General features: G+C 56.5%; 4 protein-coding genes across 20 annotated transcripts in view; 3 read left to right on the top strand and 1 right to left on the bottom strand.

Annotated features, from left to right (window-relative positions):
- CDC42SE1 (CDC42 small effector 1) overlaps positions 1 to 3171 on the top strand; it is a 5135-nt gene extending 1964 nt beyond the window's left edge. Inside the window, exons 3-6 of one of the 2 annotated variants that reach the window (XM_041467375.1) lie at positions 612 to 777; positions 859 to 969; positions 1609 to 1683; positions 1787 to 3171. In XM_041467375.1, coding sequence (XP_041323309.1) covers positions 724 to 777; positions 859 to 969; positions 1609 to 1680 — 237 coding nt within the window. In that variant the 5' untranslated portion in view covers positions 612 to 723 and the 3' untranslated portion in view covers positions 1681 to 1683; positions 1787 to 3171. The remainder of the gene's footprint in view (positions 1 to 611; positions 778 to 858; positions 970 to 1608; positions 1684 to 1786) is intronic. The other variant, XM_041467373.1, reaches the window with a different exon arrangement.
- Positions 3167 to 6984, bottom strand: PRUNE1 (prune exopolyphosphatase 1). Of its 2 annotated transcripts, none has more exons than XM_041467369.1 (8): positions 6871 to 6984; positions 5242 to 5346; positions 4954 to 5159; positions 4604 to 4788; positions 4366 to 4524; positions 4197 to 4291; positions 3948 to 4106; positions 3167 to 3852 (listed from the first exon to the last, which is right to left on the bottom strand). In XM_041467369.1, the coding sequence occupies exons 1-8, from the start codon at positions 6907 to 6909 to the stop codon at positions 3532 to 3534; spliced, it is 1269 nt and encodes a 422-aa protein (XP_041323303.1). In that variant the 5' UTR covers positions 6910 to 6984; the 3' UTR covers positions 3167 to 3531. The 2 variants fall into 2 exon arrangements, with proteins under 2 accessions (XP_041323303.1, XP_041323304.1); XM_041467370.1 differs by having other exon boundaries at positions 5242 to 5486; positions 6871 to 6981.
- A 1788-nt stretch (positions 6985 to 8772) lies between these two features.
- Positions 8773 to 17751, top strand: MINDY1 (MINDY lysine 48 deubiquitinase 1). Of its 15 annotated transcripts, none has more exons than XM_041467463.1 (10): positions 8773 to 8831; positions 10287 to 11725; positions 11818 to 11875; positions 11957 to 12021; positions 12837 to 12995; positions 13922 to 14024; positions 16678 to 16820; positions 16895 to 17077; positions 17164 to 17337; positions 17430 to 17751. In XM_041467463.1, the coding sequence occupies exons 2-10, from the start codon at positions 10373 to 10375 to the stop codon at positions 17472 to 17474; spliced, it is 2283 nt and encodes a 760-aa protein (XP_041323397.1). In that variant the 5' UTR covers positions 8773 to 8831; positions 10287 to 10372; the 3' UTR covers positions 17475 to 17751. The 15 variants fall into 15 exon arrangements, 12 of the variants coding, with proteins under 12 accessions (XP_041323397.1, XP_041323398.1, XP_041323409.1 ...); XM_041467464.1 differs by having other exon boundaries at positions 10268 to 11725; XM_041467468.1 differs by lacking the exon at positions 8773 to 8831 and having other exon boundaries at positions 10274 to 10712; positions 10797 to 11725.
- Positions 17752 to 18301: 550 nt separating this feature from the next.
- CERS2 (ceramide synthase 2) lies at positions 18302 to 22862 on the top strand. The gene is made up of 7 exons (XM_041467416.1): positions 18302 to 18731; positions 20034 to 20207; positions 20613 to 20730; positions 20819 to 20937; positions 21127 to 21184; positions 21265 to 21600; positions 21821 to 22862. The coding sequence occupies exons 2-7, from the start codon at positions 20035 to 20037 to the stop codon at positions 21947 to 21949; spliced, it is 933 nt and encodes a 310-aa protein (XP_041323350.1). The 5' UTR covers positions 18302 to 18731; position 20034; the 3' UTR covers positions 21950 to 22862.
- Positions 22863 to 23644: the final 782 nt, after the last annotated feature.

Below are 23644 nucleotides of genomic sequence, written 5' to 3'. Positions count from 1 at the left end.
TGGGTGGGTGGGTGGGTGGGTGGGTGAGTTCCCTGCGTGCCGCTGGCTGCTTTTGCGGCAAAGGAGTCGTCTCTCCTTAGCACGAGAAGCCCCCATTTTGGGGGTGAACCCCCCCTTTGCACACCTCCTTGCCTACCCCAGGTGGTACCGTGGGAGTTTGGGATGAAATCCCAGCAGTCTCTGTTTATTTCTCCCCCGTCTGCTCTTCAGAAGCTGGAGCGGAAGAGCTCGAGCTCCAGCCCCTTTTCGGAAAGGCCGGGATATTTATAGCTGCCTGGCTCAGGGAGTTGGGATTTGCCATGCTGCCTCCATCCCCCCCATCCTGCCGCAGCATCCTTCAGCTGTGTCCTGCCCTGGAGCTGGGGACAAAGCCCAGCCGTGGCCATGGGGACAACTCTGGGGGTCTCTGTTTGATACCCAGGGTCCCTGGGACGTCTCTGTCCGATCCCTGGGGGAATCTCCTTGCAATGCCAGGTGTCCCCTTGGATGCTCTGTGTGTGACCCAGGGGTCTGCTGGGGCTCTCTGCCTTTTTTTGGATGCTATGAAATTGTTTTAGCATTAATCTGGGGAGCTCAGGCCTGGAAGCATCACTCTCCCTTCCCGCTCACAGCCAGCTGCTCCTCTCCACGCTGTGCCACCCCGACCAGGTGTCCCCATGGAGTGACCCTGCCCAGGGGTCCCGGCAGCTGTGCCAGCACGGGGGGACGCTGGCTGCCACCACCATGAGTGACTTCTGGCACAAGCTGGGCTGCTGCGTCGTGGAGAAGCCCCAGCCCGTGAGTACCCCCCACCCCGTGCAGCCATTTCGGGCAGGGCCGTGGGGTCAGCGGGGGCTGATGGCCTTCATCCCCTTGCAGAAGAAGAGGAGGAGAAGGATCGACCGCTCCATGATCGGGGAGCCCATGAACTTCGTGCACCTGACGCACATCGGCTCCGGGGACATGGCTGCGGGAGAGGGGCTGCCCATGGTACCCTGGGGGCCGGGGGGGCCTGCCTGGGGGGCTGGGGCTCAGGGTTGGGGTGCTGGGTCTCCCACCTGGGTGACAGGTGGTGCTTTTGGGGTGGCAGGTGTTGGTTTTGGGGTGGTGGAGTCTCACAGTTGGGTGCCGGCTGTTGTTTTGGGGTCCTGGGTGTTGTTTTGGGGTGCTGGGTGTTGTTTTGAGGTGCTGGGTCTCATGGTTGGGTGCTGGGTGGTTTTTTGGGGTGCCGGGTGTTGTTTTGGGGTGCTGGGTCTCAGGGTTGGGTGACAGGTGGTGCTTTTGGTCTGGTGAGTGTTGGTTGTGGGATGCTGGGTCTCAGGCCTGGGTGCTGGGTGTTGTTTTGGGGTGCTGGGTGTTGTTTTGGGGTGGTAGCATCTCACAGTTGGGTGCTGGGTGTTGTTTTGGGGTCCTGGGTGTTGTTTTGGGGTGCTGGGTCTCAGGGCTGGCTGATGGGTGTTTTTTTGGGGTGCTGGGTGTTGTTTTGGGGTGCTGGGTGTTGTTTTGGGGTGCTGGGTCTCAGGGCTGGCTGCTGGCTGTTTTTTTGGGGTGCTGGGTGTTTTTTAGGGGTGCTGGGTCTCCCGGCTGGGCGAGGGGGTGGCACAGGGGGGTGACAGGTCCTCTCTGCAGACTGGTGCTGTCCAGGAGATGAGGTCCAAGGGCGGCCGGGAGCGACAGTGGAGCAACTCCCGCGTGTTGTAGCGTGTGAGTGGCACCCCCAGCGTCCCCTCCGAGCCACCACTCTGAGGAACACCCAGCTGAGCCACCGCTTGGGCACTCCCACAACCCATCCTCTTGCATTTTGCAGATTCCTGGCTTTTTCAGCCCGAACTTGAACTGCCTGACCCCCCCCCGCTGGAGGAGAAGCCGACCTGGAGTGCTTGAACCCCGCGGTATTTATGCAGCACCATCCTCACCCAGCTCCCGGTGACTTTGGGTCGTCATCCCTCTGGAAAATCCCTCCTTCCCGGAGGTCCTGGCTGGTGACACGGGGAGGGAGCAGGGACAGCAGCCCCCATCTCCTGCCCCACCTGGAAAGGACACAGCCACCCCCTGAAACGTGCCAGGAGCTGCCAGGCGCAGCACACGTGTCCCAAATCCTCCCAGTTTTCCCTTTTCCCGCTCCCGTGTCTCCCACGGGCTGCATGGTGGTGCCTCAGTTTCCCCAGGGAACCAGCCGTGGTGCAGAGGCAGCTTTGATGCCTCCCAGAACATCACAGAGGAGCAAAACCAGGATTAAGCCCTGATATTCTGGTGCCAAACCAGAGTTAAACCCGAGATGTTCTGGTGTCAAACCAGGAATCGATGTCAAACTGGGATTAAACCCCAACTCCTTGGAGCAGAACTGGGATTAAACCCCGATGCTTCGGTGCCAAACCAGGATTCGATGTCAAACTGGGCTTAAAGCCCAATTCCTTGGAGCAGAACCGGGATTAAACCCCGATGCTTCGGTGCCAAACCAGGATCCAACCCCAAGGCTCGGCTGTCTCCGAGCCCGCAGTGCCTCCAGCCGGCATTCCACTGCCGCCAGACTCCCACCTCCCCCCCTTTTTTTAGGATCTGTTCTTCTTTTTAAGCTCCAAAACCCACCTGAGCAGCCTCCATCACCTCGGGCAGGACCGTGGTGGGGTCCCCTCCACCCGGGATTGTCCCCAGGCCGGACAGGGCCTGACCCGAGAAGGGCTCTGGAATTCAGGCGCGGGTGTACATAGTTTAATTAGCGCCAGGATTAAATATTAAATAGCACGTGCTGGCTGACAGAGCCTTTCCCCTGCCCTGTGCTCTGGTGGGAGCTGGGCTTTTCCAGCCCCTGTGTTGTGCTCGGGTCAGGGTTTTTGGGGGAAAAAACATTCCACCCTTGAAATAAATGCCTCGTGCTGGCCCAAGGGGTGGGTGCACGAGCTTCCCCAGGCTCCTCGCTCCCTCCTCGGCTCCTGGAGCAGCCAAATCCACTGGGAAAAGCTGATATTCACAGCAGGCAGAGGCCATGACTTTTTATGGCACAACCAGTTTCCTCCTGGCTGGGCTGGACTCGGGAGTGTGGCTGCACTGACACCCCCTCCTTGGACACCCCAAAATGTTCCTGTGACCCATTGTAGAGGGGATTGCACCCCAGGGAAAGAGGGGGTGCACCCCAAGCTCGAGTGGGGCAGCACCCCGTCCCAGAATAAAAGCCAAGAGCCAAAACTGGAAGAAAAGGGAGATTTAATCCTTGGAAAACGGTGACACTTCTGGACGGCTGCATGTCCGGACCCACCCTCTGGGGCCCCCTCTGCCCCCCAAGGAAGGAAGAGCATCAAGAACTCCTTAACTCCCCCACCCCAACGCCTTCATTAAGGGGATGCAACTCCTGCCCAGGGCATCCCCAAAAACCCACCCTGGGGACCACTGGGGCGGAGGGAGCCACTGGGGGGGACAAACCACGACGAGGACCAGGAGCTGAGCTCTTACACAGGCAGCTGCAACCCCCCCACACCCAGGCACCCCACGGGGCCACACTCAGGGACCCCAACTTCTCATCCACACCTCAAAAAACCACCGGGGTGCCTGCTGCTATTTCGGGGAGCCGGGGGGCTGCCCCACGGCGATGCGGCTGACCCGCTCCAGGACATCCTGGGGACACAGCGGGGGCACGGCCTGCGCCAGGGGACACTCCTCCACCAGGCTGTTCATGGGGGTGGGCGGGGGCACCACCTCCTCCTCGGGACCCCCGGCAGCCCCCAGGCCCCCCAGCGCTGCCCGCAGGATGGGCAGCACCTTCTTACGAGCGGCCACGGCGTTGCCCTGGGCGTAGGCGGCCACGCGGGGCCAGGGGCTCTGCAGCGGCCGCAGCAGCAGCGACGGCGACGTCGCCTCCTCCAGCGCCCGGCACAGCTGCAGGGGGGTGAGCAGTGAGGCTGGGACCTGCCCAGCGCCCCCAAAAACGGGAGGTTTTGGGGCAAAGCACAGCCGGGAAGAGGCTGACTCACCGTGCTGCGCAGGGCATCCTGCGCGCTGTAGACGGCGAGTTTCCGCGTGGGCTCGTGGCGCTCGTTAAAGGACACGGTCATGGCCACCAACCCCGCGTAGCCACGGGCCTGGCAGAAAGCCTCCAGCTCCTGCAGCAAGCCAGGCCGGAGCAGGAACGTCTGGACAAGAGGGGAGGGGTCTTGGCGTCACCGTGGTGTCCCCGGCGTGCCACTCCCTGCCTCAGTTTCCCCCTCAGACCCAAGTCTCACTTCCAGGTCCTCGAAGACGCCGCTGATGGCGATGACAACCTCGTCGTTGGAGAGGACTTTGAGGTCCTTCCGCAGCATCTGCTCTGTCGTCAGCCCTGGGAGGTGGCCAGGGGATGAGGCCCGGGGCACCTTCCTGTCCCCAAGGAGAGGGGGACACGCTGACACACACCTGTGACATCAAACTTGGCCGCCTGCAGGGCTCCGAACACGGCGTCGCGAGCCGGCAGCTCCGGGAACCTCTCCTCGAGCAGGGACACGCAGGCCACGTCCCGGGGTGTCACCTTGCCCGCGGCCGGGCTCAGGTTGATGCAGTCCAGCAGGATGGTGCCTGCGGGGACGAGCGGGGCTGCGTTGTCACCTTGTCACCGTCCCCGGGGGCAAGGCTCAGGCGGGACCCCCGTGCTCACCGTGCAGCAGCGCGGCCGTGGTTCTGTCCAGCACGCCCGGGGGGCCCTGCAGGATCCGCTCGGTCACCAGCGTGGCGCAGGAGCCCACGGGCTCCACGGTCACCTGGCACGGGGGACCACGGTCCCGCTCCAGCGGCCGGTGGTCCAGGACCTCCACCACAGCCTCTTCCAGGGCAGCATCAGCACTGGCGGGCAACGGGAAGGGTCACCCCCGGCAGAGCCTGCCAAACCCTCATATTTCCTTTTTCCCCCTCAAAACTCGCCAGAAATGGATCGATGTCACCCACCCCGCGTGACAAAATCAACCGCGGCTCCGCGCGGGTGGCCCTGGCTGTCCCCAACGTGCTCACCCGGGCAGGACGTGGTGATCGACCAGCGTCAGGGAGAGCAGCCCGGCCTGGTGCAGCCCGCCCAGGTCGATCTCATCCCGAAAAACCAGCGAGGCGGCCGGGATCCCCCGATCCCGCAGCAGGAACGTCGTCTCGGTCCGCAGCGCGAAGTCGGCGCGGGGGATGTTCAGCACCGGCACGAAGGCGGCTTTGGGAGCCGGGGTGGTCTGCAGCAGGGGGGGGGGGTCACACCCAGTGAGGCGTCCCCCGAGGCCACTGGTGGTCACCGGGCTGGTGGCCGAGCCTCACCTGGGCGAGGAAATATGCCAGGGCCAGCGCGGAGACGGTGGAGTCCAGGTCACAGGCCTCGTTGCCCATCACCACGTGGATCTCCTGGTGCTGCTGGATGTGATCCTGCGGGGATGGGAGGTGTCAGGCACAGCAGCAGCACCAAAAACCTCCAAAGCGCTCCCTTGTCCTCAGCAGCGTCCCTGGAGCCACTCGTCACGGGTGTCACCCACGGGTTGCGCCCTCCTAGCGAGGTCCTGGCAGCCCTGGGGATCCATTTTTGGCATTAAATCCTCAGGGGTTTGGGGTGTGTGGGGAGTCAGGTGTGGTGGGATTCCAGGAAAACTCAGCTGAGCCACAAGGTGAGGCCAGGGACCATCCCAGCCCCGCAGCCCTGGGAGCACTGAGTGCTTTACCCCATTTATTCTAGAATTTGGGGCAGGGTGTCACCCCAAAACATGGTGTTTCACCCTCTTTTGCTTGCCTGCAGCAGCAGGAAAAACATGTCACTCCTCTGTCCCCCCGCCCACGGGAGCCACCCCATCCCCAGCCCTGATTTTTGGGACAATTCTCTGCTGCCATAACCCAGATTTGCTAATTTTTGATAGAAACTGAGGACAAAAAAAACCCAAAAAACCGACCCGAGAGCAGCCGCAGCCCAAACCCCCCGGCAGGTCTGGGATGGGGCTGCAGCAGGGAAACGTTTTTGGGGTGTCCCTGGTGTGGCTGTGCCCTGTGGGCACCCCGAGCCCCCGTTCCTGCTGAGCCCAGCCCCGAGGGCACCCCGCTTTGCTGGCCCCTCTGCTCCCCACGGCACCCCAACCCACGGGGCTCACCTCCTCCTGCTCCCCCATTTACCTGCACCCCAATTCCCTGCTTCCAATTCCCCCTGCTCCCCCAATTCTCTGCACCCCAATTCCCCCCTGCACCCCCATTTCCCTGCTCCCCAATTCCCTCCCTGCTCCCCAATTCTCCCTCTGCTCCCCCAATTCCCTCTGCACCCCAATTCCCCCCTGCACCCCCATTTCCCTGCTCCCCAATTCCCTCCCTGCTCCCCAATTCTCCCTCTGCTCCCCCAATTCCCTCTGCACCCCAATTCCCCCCTGCACCCCCATTTCCCTGCTCCCCAATTCCCTCCCTGCTCCCCAATTCTCCCTCTGCTCCCCCAATTCCCTCTGCACCCCAATTCCCCCCTGCACCCCCATTTCCCTGCTCCCCAATTCCCTCCCTGCTCCCCAATTCTCCCTCTGCTCCCCCAATTCCCTCTGCACCCCAATTCCCCCCTGCACCCCCATTTCCCTGCTCCCCAATTCCCTCCCTGCTCCCCAATTCTCCCTCTGCTCCCCCAATTCCCTCTGCACCCCAATTCCCCCCTGCACCCCCATTTCCCTGCTCCCCAATTCCCTCCCTGCTCCCCAATTCTCCCTCTGCTCCCCCAATTCCCTCTGCACCCCAATTCCCCCCTGCACCCCCATTTCCCTGCTCCCCAATTCCCTCCCTGCTCCCCAATTCTCCCTCTGCTCCCCCAATTCCCTCTGCACCCCAATTCCCCCCTGCTCCCCCAATTCCCTGCGCCCCATTTCCCTTTCCCAATTCCCTGCACCCCCATTCCCCGCTCCCGTTCCCCCTGGACCCCCCAGCCCCCCGTACCTGCAGGGCCGCCCGGTTCCCCGCCACGAAGCGCTCCATGAGGGCACGGATCCACGGCCCGAGGCGCCAGTACGGCCCAGTACGGCCCAGTAGTACGGCCCAGTATCACCCCAGACTATCCCAGTATCACCCAAACTGTCCCAGTATCCCCCAGTCCATCCCAGTCCAGCTCAGTATAAGCCTAGACTGTCCCAGTCCAGCGCAGTATCAGCCGGACTATCCCAGTACAAGCCCAGTCCGTCCCAGTACCACCCCAGACTATCCCAGTATCACCCGGACTGTCCCAGTATCCCCCAGCCCGTCCCAGTCCGGCCCAGCAGAAGCTCAGACTGTCCCAGTACAAGCCCAGACTATCCCAGTCCAAACCCAGACTATCCCAGTCCAAGCCCGGACTGCCCCAGTATGTCCCAGTATGTCCCAGTCCGGCCCAGTCCAGCCCAGACTGTCCCAGTGCAAGCCCGGACTGCCCCAGTATGTCCCAGTATCCCCCAGTCCGTCCCAGTCCGGCCCAGTACAGCCCAGACTATCCCAGTCCCAACCCAGACTATCCCAGTCCCAACCCAGACTATCCCAGTCCCAACCCAGACTATCCCAGTCCCAACCCAGACTATCCCAGTCCCAACCCAGACTATCCCAGTCCCAACCCAGACTATCCCAGTCCCAACCCAGACTATCCCAGTCCAAGCCCGGCCTGCCCCAGTATGTCCCAGTCCGGCCCAGTACAGCCCAGACTATCCCAGTATGACCCGGACTGTCCCAGTCCAAGCCCGGACTGCCCCAGTATGTCCCAGTATGTCCCAGTACAAGCCCAGACAATCCCAGCACAGCCCAGACTGTCCCAGTCTCCCCCAGTCTCCCCCAGTCCGTCCCAGTCCGGCCCCGCCGCCCCTCCCCCCGCGCCGCAGGGGCCGCTGGGTGGGGGCGGGGCCTTCCCGGCATCCCCCGCGCTGGGGGGGCTCGGGGGGGACCCCAAATCTCCTCTTTTCCCCCCAAAACCCTCCCGTGACCCCCAAATCTTCCTCTTTTCACCCCCCTCCAAAGAAGGGAAAAGGAGGAAAAGGAAGGATTAGGGGAGAAAAATGAAGGAAAAGAAGGAAGGGGGACCCTGGTCCAGCCCTGGGCTCGGGGTGGAGCTGTGAGAGCAAATTGAAATTCTCCTTCCCTTGTGCCTCTTAAATGGCACTGCATTTTATTATTTTATTTTATTTTATTTATGTTAAAAAAATTATTTTATTTGAAATTTTTATTTTATTTTTAATTCTATTCTATTTTATTCTCTTTTATTTTATTTTTTATTTTAAAATTTAATTTTATTATATTTTAAAAATTAATTCTATTAAATTTTCTTCTATTTTATTTTATTTTTAATTCTATTTTATTTTTTATTTTATTTTAAAATTTAGTTCTATTTTAAAATTTAATTCTATTCTATTTCATTTCATTTTATTTTTAAATTTAATTTTATTTTACTCTATTATATTTTTAAGTTAAATTCTATTCTATTCTATTATCTTTTATATATTTTTTCCATTATATTTAGTTTAATTTCATTTCCATTTCATGATCACTTCCTCATTTTACATCTTGCTTCATGTAATTGAATTTAATTTCATGGCTTCTATTTTATTTGTTCAGTATTTAGTGTCAGTCTGTCAATTAGAACAAATGGGTGTACATGTCTGTAGTTATTAATTACCAACCTTATTTATTTATCCATTTACTTCCCTATCAAAACATTTTCCTTTTATTTATTTAATGAATAAAACTCCTTATTTATCACTCAACTCCCTATCAGGACTATTTATTATCTGCAATATTTTATTTACCTATGATTATTTATTTATTTGCTTATTTTTTTAAGTATTTATTTCTATTATTTCATAAAAGTTTGGGTTTTTTTGCAGGAGTTTCCAGAGGCCCAGGACCCACCTGTGCAGAATTAGGGGCTCAGAGGATTCCAGGTGAGCTGGGGCAGGAAACCCAGGCTTGGAAAGCAGAATTTGGGAATATTCTTGATTTTTCCAAACCTTTTGCCTGTTTCAAAGCCAAAATTCCCAATTCTTTTGTCCGTTTAAAGGCCAAATTTCCAATTTTCTTGGATGTTAAAGAGCCAGATCTTCCAAACCTCCTGACAATTTCAAAGCCAGCGTAAAGAAATGGGGGAGGAAAAAAAAATCTCACCTAGATGAGTTAAATTGGACTAAAATTTACATATATACCTATATATAAAAATATCATATATATACATATGATATATGAAATAAAAGCAAGGAAAAGGGAGGAAAAACAAGGAATAAAGAAGGAAAAACAAGGAATAAAGAAGGAAAAAGGAGGAAAAGCAAGGAATAAAGAAGGAAAAGCAAGGAATAAAGTAGGAAAAGGAAGGAATAGAGAAGGAAAAAGGAGGAAAAACAAGGAATAAAGAAGGAAAAAAGGAGGAAAAACAAGGAATAAAGAAGGAAAAATAAGGATTAGGGGAGGAAAATGAAGGAAAAGCAGGAAAAGAGCAGGGGGTTAGGGTTATATATATAGATATATATGTATATACATATATAAATATACAGCGTAAAGAAATGGGGGAGGAAAAAAAAATCTCACCTAGATGAGTTAAATTGGACTAAAATTTACATATATACCTATATATAAAAATATCATATATATACATATGATATATGAAATAAAAGCAAGGAAAAGGGAGGAAAAACAAGGAATAAAGAAGGAAAAACAAGGAATAAAGAAGGAAAAAGGAGGAAAAACAAGGAATAAAGAAGGAAAAAAGGAGGAAAAACAAGGAATAAAGAAGGAAAAAGGAGGCAAAACAAGGAATAAAGAAGGAAAAATAAGGATTAGGGGAGGAAAATGAAGGAAAAGCAGGAAAAGAGCAGGGGGTTAGGGTTATATATATAGATATATATGTATATACATATATAAATATACATATTATATATGTATATACATATATAAATATACATATTTATATATGTATGTTTATATATGTATATACATATATAAATATATATTTATATGTACTAAAAATATATAAAAATATATTTATATATGTATATTTATATATGTATATACATATATAAACATACATATATAAATATGTATATTTATATATGTATATACATATATAATATGTATATTTATATATGTATATACATATATATCTATCAAGGAAAAGGGAGGAAAAACAAGGAATAAAGAAGGAAAAACAAGGAATAAAGAAGGAAAAAGGAGGAAAAGCAAGGAATAAAGAAGGAAAAGCAAGGAATAAAGTAGGAAAAGGAAGGAATAGAGAAGGAAAAAGGAGGAAAAACAAGGAATAAAGAAGGAAAAATATAAAAATTTTTTTTTTTTTTTTTAATATTTCTACCTCTGTATTTTCCTGAAATAGCCCGATTTTCCCTCCTCAGGCTGAGGTTTGGGATGCAGCTGCTCCTGGACAGACCCAGAGCATTCCCAGGAGCCTGATCGGAGCCGGAGCAGCCCCGGGGGTCCCATGGAGCAGGAGGGGAGCCCCCAGCCCCAGCAGGAGGCTGAGGGGGGGGACGGAATCCCCGGGGCTGGGGACGCAATTCCCGATGTCGGGGATGAAATTCCTGGTGTTGGTGATGGAATTCCCGGTGCTGGGGGTGGAATTCCCGATGTTGGGGACTCAATTCCCAACATAGGGTATGAAATTCCTGGTGCTGGGAGCACAATTCCCAGCGCTGGGGATGGAATTCCTGATGTTGGGAGCACAATTCCCAATGTTGGAGATGGAATTCCTGATGTTGGGGACACAATTCCCAATGTTGGAGATGGAATTCCCGGTGCAGGGGACAGAATTCCCGGTGTTGGTGACGGAATTCCCGGTGTAATGGATGAAATTCCCGGTGTTGGTGACAGAATTCCCAGCATTGGTGACACAATTCCCGGTGTTGGGGACAGAATTCCCGGTGTAAGGGATGAAATTCCCAATGTTGGAGATGGAATTCCTGGTGTTGGGGACAGAACTCCGGGTGTAAGGGATGAAATTCCCGGTGCTGGTGACGGAATTCCCGGTTTAGGGGATGAAATTCCCAGTGCTGGTGATGGAATTCCCAGTGTTGGTCATGGAATTCCCAGCGTTGGTGATGGAATTCCCGGTTTAGGGGATGAAATTCCTGGTGTTGGTGATGGAATTCCCGGTGCTGGTGGCACAATTTCCGATGTTGGTGACGGAATTCCCAGTGCTGGCGACACAATTCCCGGTGTTGGTGACGGAATTCCCAGTTTTGGTGATGCAATTCCCAATGCTGGTGGCACAATTCCTGGTGCTGGTGACACAATTCCCAGTTTTGGTGACACAATTCCTGGTGTTGGTGACAGAATTCCTGATGCTGGTGACGGAATTCCCAGTTTTGGTGACACAATTCCCAATGCTGGTGACACAATTCCCAATGCTGGTGACACAATTCCCAGTTTTGGTGACACAATTCCCGGTGTTGGTGACGCAATTCCCAATGCTGGTGACACAATTCCCGGTGTTGGTGACACAATTCCCAATGCTGGTGACACAATTCCCGGTGTTGGTGACGGAATTCCCAGTTTTGGTGACCCAACCCCCGGAGCCAGCCCCTCCCCGCCCGGGAACACCACCGGGGCCCGATCCTGGGGGGTACCCAGCCCCGAGCGACCCCCGGGGGGCTCCCCCCAGCAGCGGCAGCAGCCCCCCGAGGATTTGGGGTCCGCGCCGGGCGAGCCCCCCGAGGAGCTGTACCACGTCAAGTGGATCCGCTGGAAGGGGCAGCGCACGCCCCTGGTCACCCAGAGCCAGAACGGGCCCTGCCCGCTGCTGGCCCTCATCAACGTCCTCCTGCTGCAGTGGAAGGCAAGCCGGGGCTGGGGGGGCTCGGGGGGCACCCCAAACCCCCAGGGGAAGGGTCCCAGGGATGGTCCCCAGCCCCCTCTGGCCGCCCCCAGGTGAAGCTGCCCCCGCAGACGGAGGTGGTCACGGCCGAGGAGCTGATGGCACATTTGGGTGAGTGGGGACTCACCAGGGGTGGGGTGGGGGCTCGGCTGGGACCCCCACATTCCTTGGGGTGACCCCGCTGCCCCGCAGGGGATTGCATCCTGGCCACCCAACCCCGGGACACCTCGGAGGGGCTGCAGCTGAACTTCCAGCAGGTGAGGAGCGAGACGAGAACATCCGGGGGAGCTGGGCTATTCCCAGTTTTGGTGACACAATTCCCAGTTTTGGTGACACAATTCCCAATGCTGGTGACACAATTCCTGGTGTTGGTGACACAATTCCCAGTTTTGGTGACCCAACCCCCGGAGCCAGCCCCTCCCCGCCCGGGAACACCACCGGGGCCCGATCCTGGGGGGTACCCAGCCCCGAGCGACCCCCGGGGGGCTCCCCCCAGCAGCGGCAGCAGCCCCCCGAGGATTTGGGGTCCGCGCCGGGCGAGCCCCCCGAGGAGCTGTACCACGTCAAGTGGATCCGCTGGAAGGGGCAGCGCACGCCCCTGGTCACCCAGAGCCAGAACGGGCCCTGCCCGCTGCTGGCCCTCATCAACGTCCTCCTGCTGCAGTGGAAGGCAAGCCGGGGCTGGGGGGGCTCGGGGGGCACCCCAAACCCCCAGGGGAAGGGTCCCAGGGATGGTCCCCAGCCCCCTCTGGCCGCCCCCAGGTGAAGCTGCCCCCGCAGACGGAGGTGGTCACGGCCGAGGAGCTGATGGCACATTTGGGTGAGTGGGGACTCACCAGGGGTGGGGTGGGGGCTCGGCTGGGACCCCCACATTCCTTGGGGTGACCCCGCTGCCCCGCAGGGGATTGCATCCTGGCCACCCAACCCCGGGACACCTCGGAGGGGCTGCAGCTGAACTTCCAGCAGGTGAGGAGCGAGACGAGAACATCCGGGGGAGCTGGGCTGCCTGCGGGATTTGGGGTGACACCTTCAGGAGTGACCCCCCCACCCCGTGTTTCTGCTGCCCCCCCAGAACATCAGTGACACCATGACGGTGCTGCCCAAGCTCTCCACGGGGCTGGACGTCAACGTGAGGTTCACGGGGGTCTCAGATTTCGAGTACACCCCCGAGTGCATCGTCTTCGACCTCCTCAACATCCCGCTCTACCACGGCTGGCTGGTGGACCCCCAGGTGAGCCCCCCCTGCCTGGCTGGGGGCTTCTGTGGGGGCACAGGAGGGACCCCAGGGCTGGAGGACTCTGCTGGGAGCAGCTGGGGATTGTCCTGGCCAAGGGGACCGAGCTGAGGAGGGATGTCCCAACCCTGGGAGGGCTCGAGGCCAGGTTGGATGGGGCTTGGAGCAACCTGGAGGTGTCCCTGCCTGGGGTTTGGGGGGACCCAGGTGAACCTGGTCCTGCAGGAGGTGTCCCTGCATGTGGATTTTGGGGACCCAGGTGAACCTGGTCCTGCAGGAGGTGTCCCTGCCTGGGGTTTGGGGGGACCCAGGTGAACCTGGTCCTGCAGGAGGTGTCCCTGCCTGGGGTTTGGGGGGACCCAGGTGAACCTGGTCCTGCAGGAGGTGTCCCTGCCTGTAGATTTTGGGGGTTCTAGATGAACCTGGTCCTGCAGGAAGTGTCCCTGCCTGTAGAATTTTGGGGGTCCAGGTGAACCTGGCCTAGCAGGAGGTGTCCCTGCCTGAGGTTTGGCGGGATCCAGATCATCTCCAGATGATCCAGAACTCCCCAGCCCGAAGCCCCCGGTGATGTTTGGGATGTGGCTCTGAGCCTGAGGCTCCTCTGGCCGTGGCAGGCGGCTGCACTGGGTGGTCCCGTCCCTGGCAGACCCCTCCAAGCCCACCAGCAGCTCCCCCCCTGTCCCTGCCATCCCCCAGAGCCACCTGGTCCTGCAGGAGGTGTCCCTGCCTGAGGTTTGGCGGGATCCAGATCATCTCCAGATGATCCAGAACTCCCCAGCCCGAAGCCCCCGGTGATGTTTGGGATGTGGCTCTGAGCCTGAGGCTCCTCTGGCCGTGGCAGGCGGCTGCACTGGGTGGTCCCGTCCCTGGCAGACCCCTCCAAGCCCACCAGCAGCTCCCCCCCTGTCCCTGCCATCCCCCAGAGCCCCGAGCAGGTGCAGGCCGTGGGCAAGCTCAGCTACAACCAGCTGGTGGAGAAGATCATCACCTGCAAACACGCCAGCGACTCCGGCCTGGTGAGCGAAGGTAACCGCGGCGCTGGGGGGCACAGCTGGGCACCCCCAGCCCCCACTGCTGGGTTTGAGGGTCCCGGGAGGAGGGAAGAGATGGGAGCCTTGGCTCCTGCTTCAGATTTGTTACATTGTGGTGTGGTGTTGTGTTAAAGTGTTAGGTTAAAAATGTGCTGAAAAGAATAGAGAGAGAGGATTCATCGGAAGGGAAAAGGGAAGGGAAGGGAAGGGAAGGGAAGGGAAGGGAAGGGAAGGGAACTAGTTGTTAGAGAACATCACAGTGGGTGGAAGGCAACTTGGGTGACACTGGTGAATAATTTAGAGAGCTCATATTCCTTTAAAAGGGAAGAAATAAACAGCAAAATAAAACAACTAACTTCAAGAAGGCAAACAAATTCAGATGAATCAGTGAAAAGACAGCAAAAATAAGTTAAAAGAGTAATTTTTTCCAATGGGGACAAAGACAAGAATTGCACAAAATCATATATTTCACAGATCTTCAACAAGTATAAAGTATTATAAGCACAAAAACACACAGTGAAAAATAAGAAAATTCAACACACATTATGGAAAACAAATAAGAAAGGAACAAGATTAATATGAACACAAACCCATATAAATCCAGTGACAGTGAAAGAACAAAAATTAAAATATTTACCTGCCATTCAAAAGAGAGTCAAGGATACTGACAGAGTGTAGAGAAGGGGCCAAAGGATTTCATAATCTTTTTCACCAGTTGTCACTAAACCACTTATTTGCAAGCAAATGGCCAACCTGGCTTCTACCAGAGAGCTCAAGTCTTAGCTCTGGTTAAGTTGATCTGAAGATATGGGCTAGAATTATGACTGCCATGCCAAACTTTGCACAATCACCTGCCTAAAAAAGGAAGGTTAGGGACATAAAAGCCATTATCAAATTTAAAAGAAAGCATTGAATGGGCAGTGCAGTTGGGATTCAAGGGGAGAAGTATTTTTTGGTTTATGTAGTAATTAATAACAGACCACTGTCCAAACCAAACACAGGGCATTGAAGCAGAGTTGAATATTCTAAAACTTCAATGACTAGCAGCAGTTCACAAGAAACATTTTTGCCATTACATATACTGCCAATTGAGCTAAAGTGGATTCATCTAACTCATAACTGAAATGAAATTATTATGTTTCTTCTCACTAAAAGCCAGAAGATGCTATAATTAAAGACAAAAATATTATTTATCTTCCTCAAATCAAATAGCGTCAGCAGAAAAAATCTGTATGGAACAATTATTTAGTTTCACTATTCAATTTTTACCATGATTTCTTTTCCTTGTTTCTTCCTGGTTCTTTATGGCAGGATGTCCATACATACATTTTAATACAACTGACATAGTCTAGACAAAATGAAATCAATCTTAAAATACCTGGGATCATGGGATCCAATGAATAAACAGTACTTCTAGCAGTGGTCTAAATCCCCACTCTTTTTACTCTTCACTGCAAGAAGACATGAGGGAAAAGACTTTAGAGGTAAATACACCCAAGTAAACAAAAGAGTTTAGACCTGACTGAAATCTGACTGAACGATAAAACCTAAATACTCTAACTTCAAGACAAGAGCCCAGTCTCCTCAGGAAGGAGCTGTGAATATGAACATTGCACACACAAAATTTGCAGGGAATTCTTAAATATAAAAAGATTTTCTGTTACAAGATCATAATCAGAAATCTATCATGTTGGCAAGCGCAGACTTTATGTTTGTTTAGTGAATGAAATTACACTACAAATATTGCCCCCATTTTTTTAAATTATTAAAAGCAGCAAGTTTTACATTAGGAGAAATAGAACATATTTTCATAAATTTTATAAAGAATAAAGGTCAAAAAGAAACTCATTATTAATTTAAAATACGTATAAACAAACAGTCTGCATTATACATTAGTTACATTTTAATAAGAAATACAAGTGTGGGTTTTGCAGCTAGAAAGAAATACCTATTTTTAAATTTTATTTGTATGACACTGTTTTGCAGAGGAAAAAGTACACACAGAGACTACTAAGAGGTACAATTAATGACTACGGACAGGTAGGAAGAAGATATTTAGCTTCCATATATGAACACTGCTGTCAGGTTGATCAGACTCAAAATGCAGGGAGTTAACAGTGGAAAAATTAATTAATATTTTACAATCATTATGCTGTTCTGCTGTTGGTTCTCTTGATCAAGCTGTTAGTTGATTTAAAAGACCAAGATCCTCACAGAACATTAATCATATTCCTGACATTTTAAATTCTGGGTGTGTCTGTTTTGTTTTGTAAATCTGTGCTGTATCTGAATCATGTGATTCAGACTGACTTAGAATACCACCAAAAAGATAACGAGAAGAGAAGAGAAGAGAAGAGAAGAGAAGAGAAGAGAAGAGAAGAGAAGAGAAGAGAAGAGAAGAGAAGAGAAGAGAAGAGAAGAGAAGAGAAGAGAAGAGAAGAGAAGAGAAGAGAAGAGAAGAGGAGGAAAGCAGGAAAGGAAAAAAAGGAAAGGAAAGGAAAAGGAAAGGGAGAGGAAAGGAAAGGAAAGGAAAGGAAAGGAAAGGAAAGGAAAGGAAAAAGGAAAGGAAAGGAAAGCTCGTGACTGTCAGAGAGTCCGAGCCGGCTGCTTTTCCCGAAAGCGCCACGGCGACCCCGCTGTCCCCGCAGGGCTGGTGGCCGAGCAGTTCCTGGAGAGCACGGCGTCGCAGCTGAGCTTCCACGGGCTGTGCGAGCTCACGGCCCGCGCCCGCGAGGGCGAGCTCGGCGTCTTCTTCCGCAACAACCACTTCAGCACCATGGTCAAGCACCAGGTGCGGCCCCGGAGCCCGCTGCGCCCCCCGGGACCCCCGCCCCGGCCTCACTGTCACCTGTCCCCTCTGCCCAGGGCCACCTCTACCTGCTGGTGACCGACCAGGGCTTCCTGCAGGAGGAGGGGGTGGTGTGGGAGAGCCTGCACAGCGTGGATGGGGACAGCTGCTTCTGTGACAGCGACTTCCACCTCAGCCACCCCCCGGGCAAGCAGGGAGCCCCCCAGGAGCACCGGCTGCAGCAGAGACAAGTGGACCAGGTTTGGGGACAAGTTGGGGGGACACCTGAGTGCCATCCCGGGGATCCCAGAGGTGCTGACCCCCCCTTTCTTTGTGCTCCTGGCAGGATTACATGGTGGCCCTGTCCCTGCAGCAGGGCCAGGACCCCCCCTCGGTGCTCAGCGACCTGGAGCTGGCGCGGCAGCTGCAGCACGAGGAGTACCAGCAGCACCATCCTCATCCTCACCATCCTCATCCTCACCATCCTCACCCTGCCGCTCCTCAGCCGCTCCCAGCGCAGGTAACCGGGTGTCCCCCCAGCCCTGGGGGGGTTTGGGGGGGTCTCTGCAGGTCCCCCCCAACAAGAGCTCAGTCCTGTCCCTGTCCCCACAGCGGCGGTCGCGGCAGAGGCTGGATTCGGACTGCACCCTCCTGTAGCACCTCGAGCCCGGGGGTCCCCGCACCCAGAGCCCCCCCAGACCCCGCTCTGCGTCCTCCAGGGACATCCCGGGGGTCCCTGTGGGGCTGGAGATGAGGGGTGTGACCGTCTGAGCCCACCCCAAACTTCCCAGTGGCCTTAACACGGCGGGGTCGCACTCAGGGGGGGTCCCACAGCTCAGTCCGTGCTCTGAGACACGGGGGGATGGGGGGGACAGGGACCCCCCCCTCGGCTCAAAATGTGGCCTTAGCCCTTGGCAAGTAAAGGACTTGTCCCCCTGCACGTGGGTCTGGCACCCTGACACTTGGGGGGGTTTGGGGGATTTGGGGGATTTGGGGTCACGGTTCCTCTGTGGGTTTGGGGGATTTGGGGTCACAGATCCTCTGTGGGTTTGGGGGAATCAGAGGGGCTTTGGGGGATTTGGGGTCATGGTTCCTCCGGGGTTTGGGGGATCGGCAGGGTTTGGGGGAATTTGGTGGGGTTTGGGGTCACGGATCCTCCGGGGTTTGGGGAATTTGGGGGATTTGGGGTCACAGTTCCTCCGCGGGTCTGGGGGAATTGGGGGGGGTTTGGGGGATTTGGGGTCATACAGGGGTGTGCCCCTGGGTTTGGGGGTGCCGGGGTGTACAGGGGTGTGCCCCTGGGTTTGGGGGTGCCAGGGGTGTACAAGGTGTGGGGTTTGGGGTGCCAGGGCTGTACAGGGGTGTGCAGAGGGACATATAAGGGGTACACATGGGGTGTGTAGGGATGAGCACAGGGCACACAGAGAGGGGGGTATAGGGTGTATAGGAGGCACATACAGGGCTGTCTGTAGGGTGTCTATGAGGCACATACAGGACTGTCTATAGGGTGTCTATGGGGCACATACAGGACTGTCTATAGGGTGTCTATGGGGCACATACAGGGCTGTCTGTAGGGTGTCTATGGGGCACATACAGGGCTGTCTGTAGGGTGTCTATGGGGCACATACAGGGCTGTCTGTAGGGGGTGTATTTGGGATCTATAGGGAGCACCGCAGGATCTATAGGGAACGCACCGATCCCATCTCGGCGGTCGATTACTCACGCCTAGGCCCCGCCCCGCCCCACGGCGGGCGCCTCTCTCCGCGGCGTTGCGGTGACGTCACTCCCGGCGTTGCGGTGACGTCACTGCCGCCGCTGCCTGGCGCGGGGCGCGCGCGGGACCGAGGGGGGCGAGCGGCGGCTCCGTGAGGGCTCCGAGCGGCGGCTCCGTGAGGGCTCCGGCGGCGGCTCCGGGTGAGTGCGGCCGGGCCGGGGGCACACGCGGGGGCCTCCCCGCTCCGGGAGGGGCCGCCCGGAGGGCCCCGCGGGACGGTCCCGGCTCGCCCCCGCCGCTCCAGGCCGGCGGCCGGGCCTTTCTGCGGGCGTTGGGCGCGCACCGGAGCCATCCCGGGCCTCCATCCGCGCTCGGTCGGGGTCGGGCAGGGCCCCCCGGGGCCGGCCGGGCGGGGCCGGGCGGAGGCGGGGCCCACAGCGGCCTCGGGCCCCGCCGGGGTCGCTGCCCCCCGGCCCGGCACGGCGCGCAGCCCCGGGCCCGGATCCCTCCCGGTCCCGTTTCTCTGCCCGCGGCTTGCAAACGTCAGGGTTTTGTCGGTTTCCAGCAGGACCGCTGCTAAAATCACCTCTGGGGGAGGGTCCGGCCCGGCGGTGCCCCCTCCTCCGCCGGCTCGGTGCCGCCGGTACCGGCACACCGCGCTGTGCCGCCGGTGCCCCGGCGCAGAGGAGCTGCCGGGCCTGACCGGGGCCTCACCCCGTCCTCCCACGCTCCCCTCCCGTTACCTGCCCGCGGCACGGCCGCGGGAGTCGGGAATTGCGGCACCTCCCTCCCGCCTGCCCTTGCGAAACCGGCCGCGGTGGTTCCTCTTCCTCGCCCAGCCGAGCGGAGCCGCCCCGGCTCTCGCCGCAATCCCTGCACCGGCTCGGGGATCCCCTTCCCGGGGGGTGCGAGCCCATCCCGACCCCGCGGGGTTCCCCAAAAGCGGCCGGTGGGGAGGAACGGGGAACCGGGATGCGCTGAGCCCGCGGCGAGGGGCGGCTGCCCCGCTCCCCCGGCCGGAGCGTTTTTAAGGCACAAAGGTGCTCATTGTGCCCCAGCAAATCCCTAATCCCGCGCTGGTGCTGTGCCTGGCCAAGGCAGGCTGGCGGTGGGCTCCGGGACTCCGCTTCCCACCGGGAATCGGGTTTGGATCGGCCTCGGGATGCGCGCACGGCTCTCGGGAGGGAAACCAAACTCGGGGGATTTCTCCCCGCTCCCGGTGCGGGTGCTGGAGGCCGGCTCTTCCCTCGGGCTGCTTGCAGGAGCCGAGCTGCCGGTTGGGAGCAGGACTGGGGCCCCTGTTAATGATCACCCTCTGACCTCCGGGCTGCAGGGAGCAAAGTCCCTCGGTGCCCGAGCCGAGCGCCGGCCGCTCCGAGGGGAATTCACCGGCTTCTCCCCGCGAGCCGAGGTGGAAATTGGGGTGCCTGGTGGGGCCGGGGTGGGATCAGTCGTCTCCTCGGAGATGCCCCCCTCACCTCTCCCCGTTTCCCTCCCCCCAGCATGTTTCAGACCTTGTACAGCTATTTTTGGTGGGAACGGCTCTGGCTCCCGGCAAACCTCACCTGGGCTGACCTGGAGGACCGGGATGGGCGAGTCTATGCCAAAGCCTCTGACCTGTACATCACCCTCCCCTTGGCCTTCCTCTTCCTCGTTGTCCGGCACCTCTTTGAGACGTGAGTCCCTTCCCTGGGGGTGGGGACGGATCCTGAGCCCCCCGTCCAGCTCTCCCCGTGCCCTGGGGGCTGTGGCTGAACCCTGGGATGTGGCACCCTGTGCTCAGCCTAGCTGGGGGTCCTGATCCCCCCTAACAAACCCACGTGCTCCCCTTTCCCCACACAAACGCGGCGTTTAGACAGCGATTTGTTGGGCAAACAATGGGAACAGACCCGGCTTTGTTGGGACAGCAAGAGAAGGGGGGGCCGAGCGGGGACAGCCCGTGACAGAGGGACCCGGGGGGCTCCCTGTGGCAAAACCCACCCTGCAGGGAGCACGGCACTGAGTGCTTGGGGGGTCCTTGTATGACAAAATCATCCAGGTGACAGGAATGGGGACGTTGATGTCCCCAACTCCTTCCCCAGGTACGTGGCCACCCCCCTGGCCGGGCTCCTGAACGTCAAGGAGAAGGTCCGGTTAAAAGCCACCCCCAATGCGGTGCTGGAGAAGTTTTACGCTGCCACCAGCAAACACCCCAAGCAGGTGAGGGCTCGGGGGGGGGTCCCCAGAGGTGTCTGTGGGGGGGTGAGGGTGGCTGTGTGACGCAGCGGGGCTGCCCTGCTGTCCCCAGGCCGACGTGGAGATGCTCTCCAAGAAGAGCGGCTGCACCGTGCGCCAGGTCGAGCGCTGGTTCCGCCGCCGCCGCAACCAGGACCGGCCCAGCCTGCTCAAGAAATTCCGGGAGGCCAGGTGAGACCCTCCCTCCCTCCCTGCCTGCCTGCTGTCACTGTCCCTCCACCCTGGGGGGCTCTGGGAGTCCCAGCTTGGCCAGGAGCTGCCCGGGAGGGTGGGAGATGCGGGATCCGGGGCCGGCGGGTCCGTCCTCCTCCCTCCTGCTCCCCGGTGCCCGTCTGAGGACCGTCTGCTTCCTTTTTCCAGTTGGAGATTCACCTTTTACCTTATTGCTTTCATTGCTGGCATGGCTGTCATAGTGGATGTGAGTATTGCCCCCCTCCCCTTGCTCCCCCAGCCCCCCTGGCCCCTCTGACTTTGTGTCTCCCCCTCCCCATCCTGCAGAAACCTTGGTTCTATGACCTCCGGGAGGTGTGGAAGGGATACCCCATCCAGGTGAGCATGGATCCCATCCCAGCTTTTCCTGACCACCAGGATCTGCAGTGGCAACTGGAGGTGCAGTGGGGGAGTCTCGGGGGGGGGTGGGATGCTGGTTCTGCCCGTGACAGGATGGCTTTTCCTGGCAGGATCATGCACTGCACGATGTTCTATCCGCTGGAGCTCTACCCCGCCTTCTTTGGTTACTACTTCTTCAACTTCATGATGGTGGTGCTGCAGTCGCTGCACATCTTCTGGGCCTACCTCATCATCCGCATGGCCCAGAAGTTCATAACTGGAAAGGTGAGAGGGGGCCGTGGGGGCATCATGGGGGAAGGACCCACCCGGGGTCCTCTGCCGGGGAGACCCCCAGATGCTCAATCCTGAATGCTGAATCCCAGCTGCTCTTGGCTCACCAGATCCCCTCAGCGGGGAGAAACCGCTGTGGTTGCAATGGGGAAACTGAGGCACGGCAGGAAAATGGGGGGCTGGTGCCTGAACCCCCTTTTCCCTCTGCCCACAGGTGGTGGAGGACGAGCGGAGTGACCGTGAGGAGACGGACAACTCTGAGGAGGAGGAGGAGGTGGCCAAGAACGGGCCCCTCTCCAACGGCCACCCTGTCCTCAACAACAACCACCGCAAAACCGACTGAGTGCCCCGGACCCGAGAGCTGCCACCTCCTGCCACCGGCCCGGCCCCTCCGGCCGCTCCACACCGGGACCCCGGAGCGTCTGCCGGGCCCCACCCCTCGGGAGCGGGGCCGCAGCTCTGCCTCACACTCACCGCTGGTGCCCTTCCACCTCTCACCTGCTGCCTTAATCCACTGCGGTTCCCCGGGACAGGCGGGGAGCGCACCGGGACGGCTCCATCCCCCCGGGGCGGCTCCTTCCCGCCCCGCAGCCCCTGGGATTGGCTCTGGCCGAAGGGCTCGGCCCCAGCCCCTTGCCGGGCTCTGTGTTATTCCTACTTTCCCAAGCATTCCTTCACCGGGGGGAGGGGGAAAAGCCCCTTTCCCTGAGCTGCGTCCGGCTGGAAAAGCCGGCTCAGCCCCTGCTCCGCCGAACTGGGAGGGAGGAGCAGGGAATTCCTGGGTGTTTCAGGGCCTGAATGATGGGATGACACTGTGGAAGTACTTGGGGGAAGGAAGCTGCGGGGCTGAGTCACTCCTTGTGTCTCACAGAGTTTAATCCTCTCTCATTTCTCTTCGGTAAATGGATTTTGAGTCTCTCCCTCTCTGTGGCCTCTCCCAGCTGTAACAGGACAAATTTCCAACTTGATTTTTCCTTTTTTTTGGTTTTTTTTTTTTTTTGTTTTTTTTTCCTCCTTTTCTTTCTATTTATTTGGAAGACAGAAGGAGCCGGGCTTGGCTCTGTCTCCTGCATCCTTTGGGATGCTGTGAGACCTCCCAGCACGGAGGGGTGGGGGGAAAAAGGACCAGTAACCAATGTCAGACCAAAACGTGTTTTGTTATTGTTTTTTTGGGTTGTTTTTTTTTTTTTTTTTAATAAATAAAAGGTTAAATATATTAAAAGTTTAAAAAACTAATAAACTTGGGTAAAAAAAATACAGGATTTGGGCATGTTCTGTGAGTGGCACAGTGGCCCTGGCTGGGAGGTTATTTTGGCATAGATCCCTTAGGCAGTGCTAAAAATGGGCAGAGTTGAGGATTTTGATGGTTTTTATATATTTTTTTTTCTCCTTAAAGTCCTCCAAGTCTTCAAGCCCAGGCTGGAGCGTGGGTTTGGGTTCCCTGAGGAGCTGCAGCCCCGCTGGGATGACAAAGCCTCCATTGAGATGGACACTCAGGATGGAGCTGGAGCTCCAGGAGGCCCCAGAAAGGTTTTATTTTACAAAGGAAAAAACCAAAAAAAACCGGTTATTTAGCAGAAAAGAAGCCAACAAGCCTCCCTTGTGCAGGGCTGCTTGGAGTGGGCTGTGTTGGTTATGGGGGGCTGGGATGGTTGGAATTGACTCCAGCACCTCCCGGATTTTTCCACGTCAATAACGTGAGATTTGATCCCGGTTTGTCAAACCTCACCTCTTTCATCCAGTTCTCAGGGTGTTTTTTAAAACCCTTTGGATCTGCCCTGCTGCCTTCCCTCCTCCCAAACAAAAAGGAAACCCAAACCCCACAGCTGGGACTGGGGCCTCTCCCTCCCTCCCCTGCCCGGGGACCCGGAGCCAGTCTGGGGCTGTCCCCAGCTCGGGGCTCTCTGTGACATTTTGGGAGGGCAGCAGATGGGGAGAGGCACCACATCTGCTTCCTCAACAAAATCCTAACCCCTTCCTCTGTAATTTTCCCCAGTGGAAGGGTTTAAGGAGTGTTTGTTTTGAGGAAAGGTGAAGG

This window comes from Pyrgilauda ruficollis, unplaced genomic scaffold, assembly GCF_017590135.1.
Source record: "Pyrgilauda ruficollis isolate IOZ18807 unplaced genomic scaffold, ASM1759013v1 scaffold208, whole genome shotgun sequence".
Taxonomy (NCBI): Eukaryota; Metazoa; Chordata; class Aves; order Passeriformes; family Passeridae; genus Pyrgilauda; species Pyrgilauda ruficollis.
The sequence above is the reverse complement of the archived record's forward strand: the minus strand, read 5'-3'. Positions and strand labels throughout refer to the sequence as shown.

Bases quoted from the DNA above. Each gene is read 5' to 3' on its own strand.
- MINDY1 (XM_041467463.1), top strand. From the start codon at position 10,373: ATGGAGCAGGAGGGGAGCCCCCAGCCCCAGCAGGAGGCTGAGGGGGGG. The intron at 11,726-11,817 runs GCAAGCCGGGGC...GGCCGCCCCCAG, and splicing joins TCCTCCTGCTGCAGTGGAAG to GTGAAGCTGCCCCCGCAGAC. The intron at 14,025-16,677 runs GTAACCGCGGCG...CTGTCCCCGCAG, and splicing joins CTCCGGCCTGGTGAGCGAAG to GGCTGGTGGCCGAGCAGTTC.
- CERS2 (XM_041467416.1), top strand. From the start codon at position 20,035: ATGTTTCAGACCTTGTACAGCTATTTTTGGTGGGAACGGCTCTGGCTC. The intron at 20,938-21,126 runs GTGAGACCCTCC...TCCTTTTTCCAG, and splicing joins AAGAAATTCCGGGAGGCCAG to TTGGAGATTCACCTTTTACC. The intron at 21,601-21,820 runs GTGAGAGGGGGC...CTCTGCCCACAG, and splicing joins AGAAGTTCATAACTGGAAAG to GTGGTGGAGGACGAGCGGAG.
- PRUNE1 (XM_041467369.1), bottom strand. From the start codon at position 6,909: ATGGAGCGCTTCGTGGCGGGGAACCGGGCGGCCCTGCAG. The intron at 4,789-4,953 runs GTGAGCACGTTG...GTTGCCCGCCAG, and splicing joins GATCACCACGTCCTGCCCGG to TGCTGATGCTGCCCTGGAAG. The intron at 3,853-3,947 runs GTGAGTCAGCCT...ACCCCCCTGCAG, and splicing joins AGGATGCCCTGCGCAGCACG to CTGTGCCGGGCGCTGGAGGA.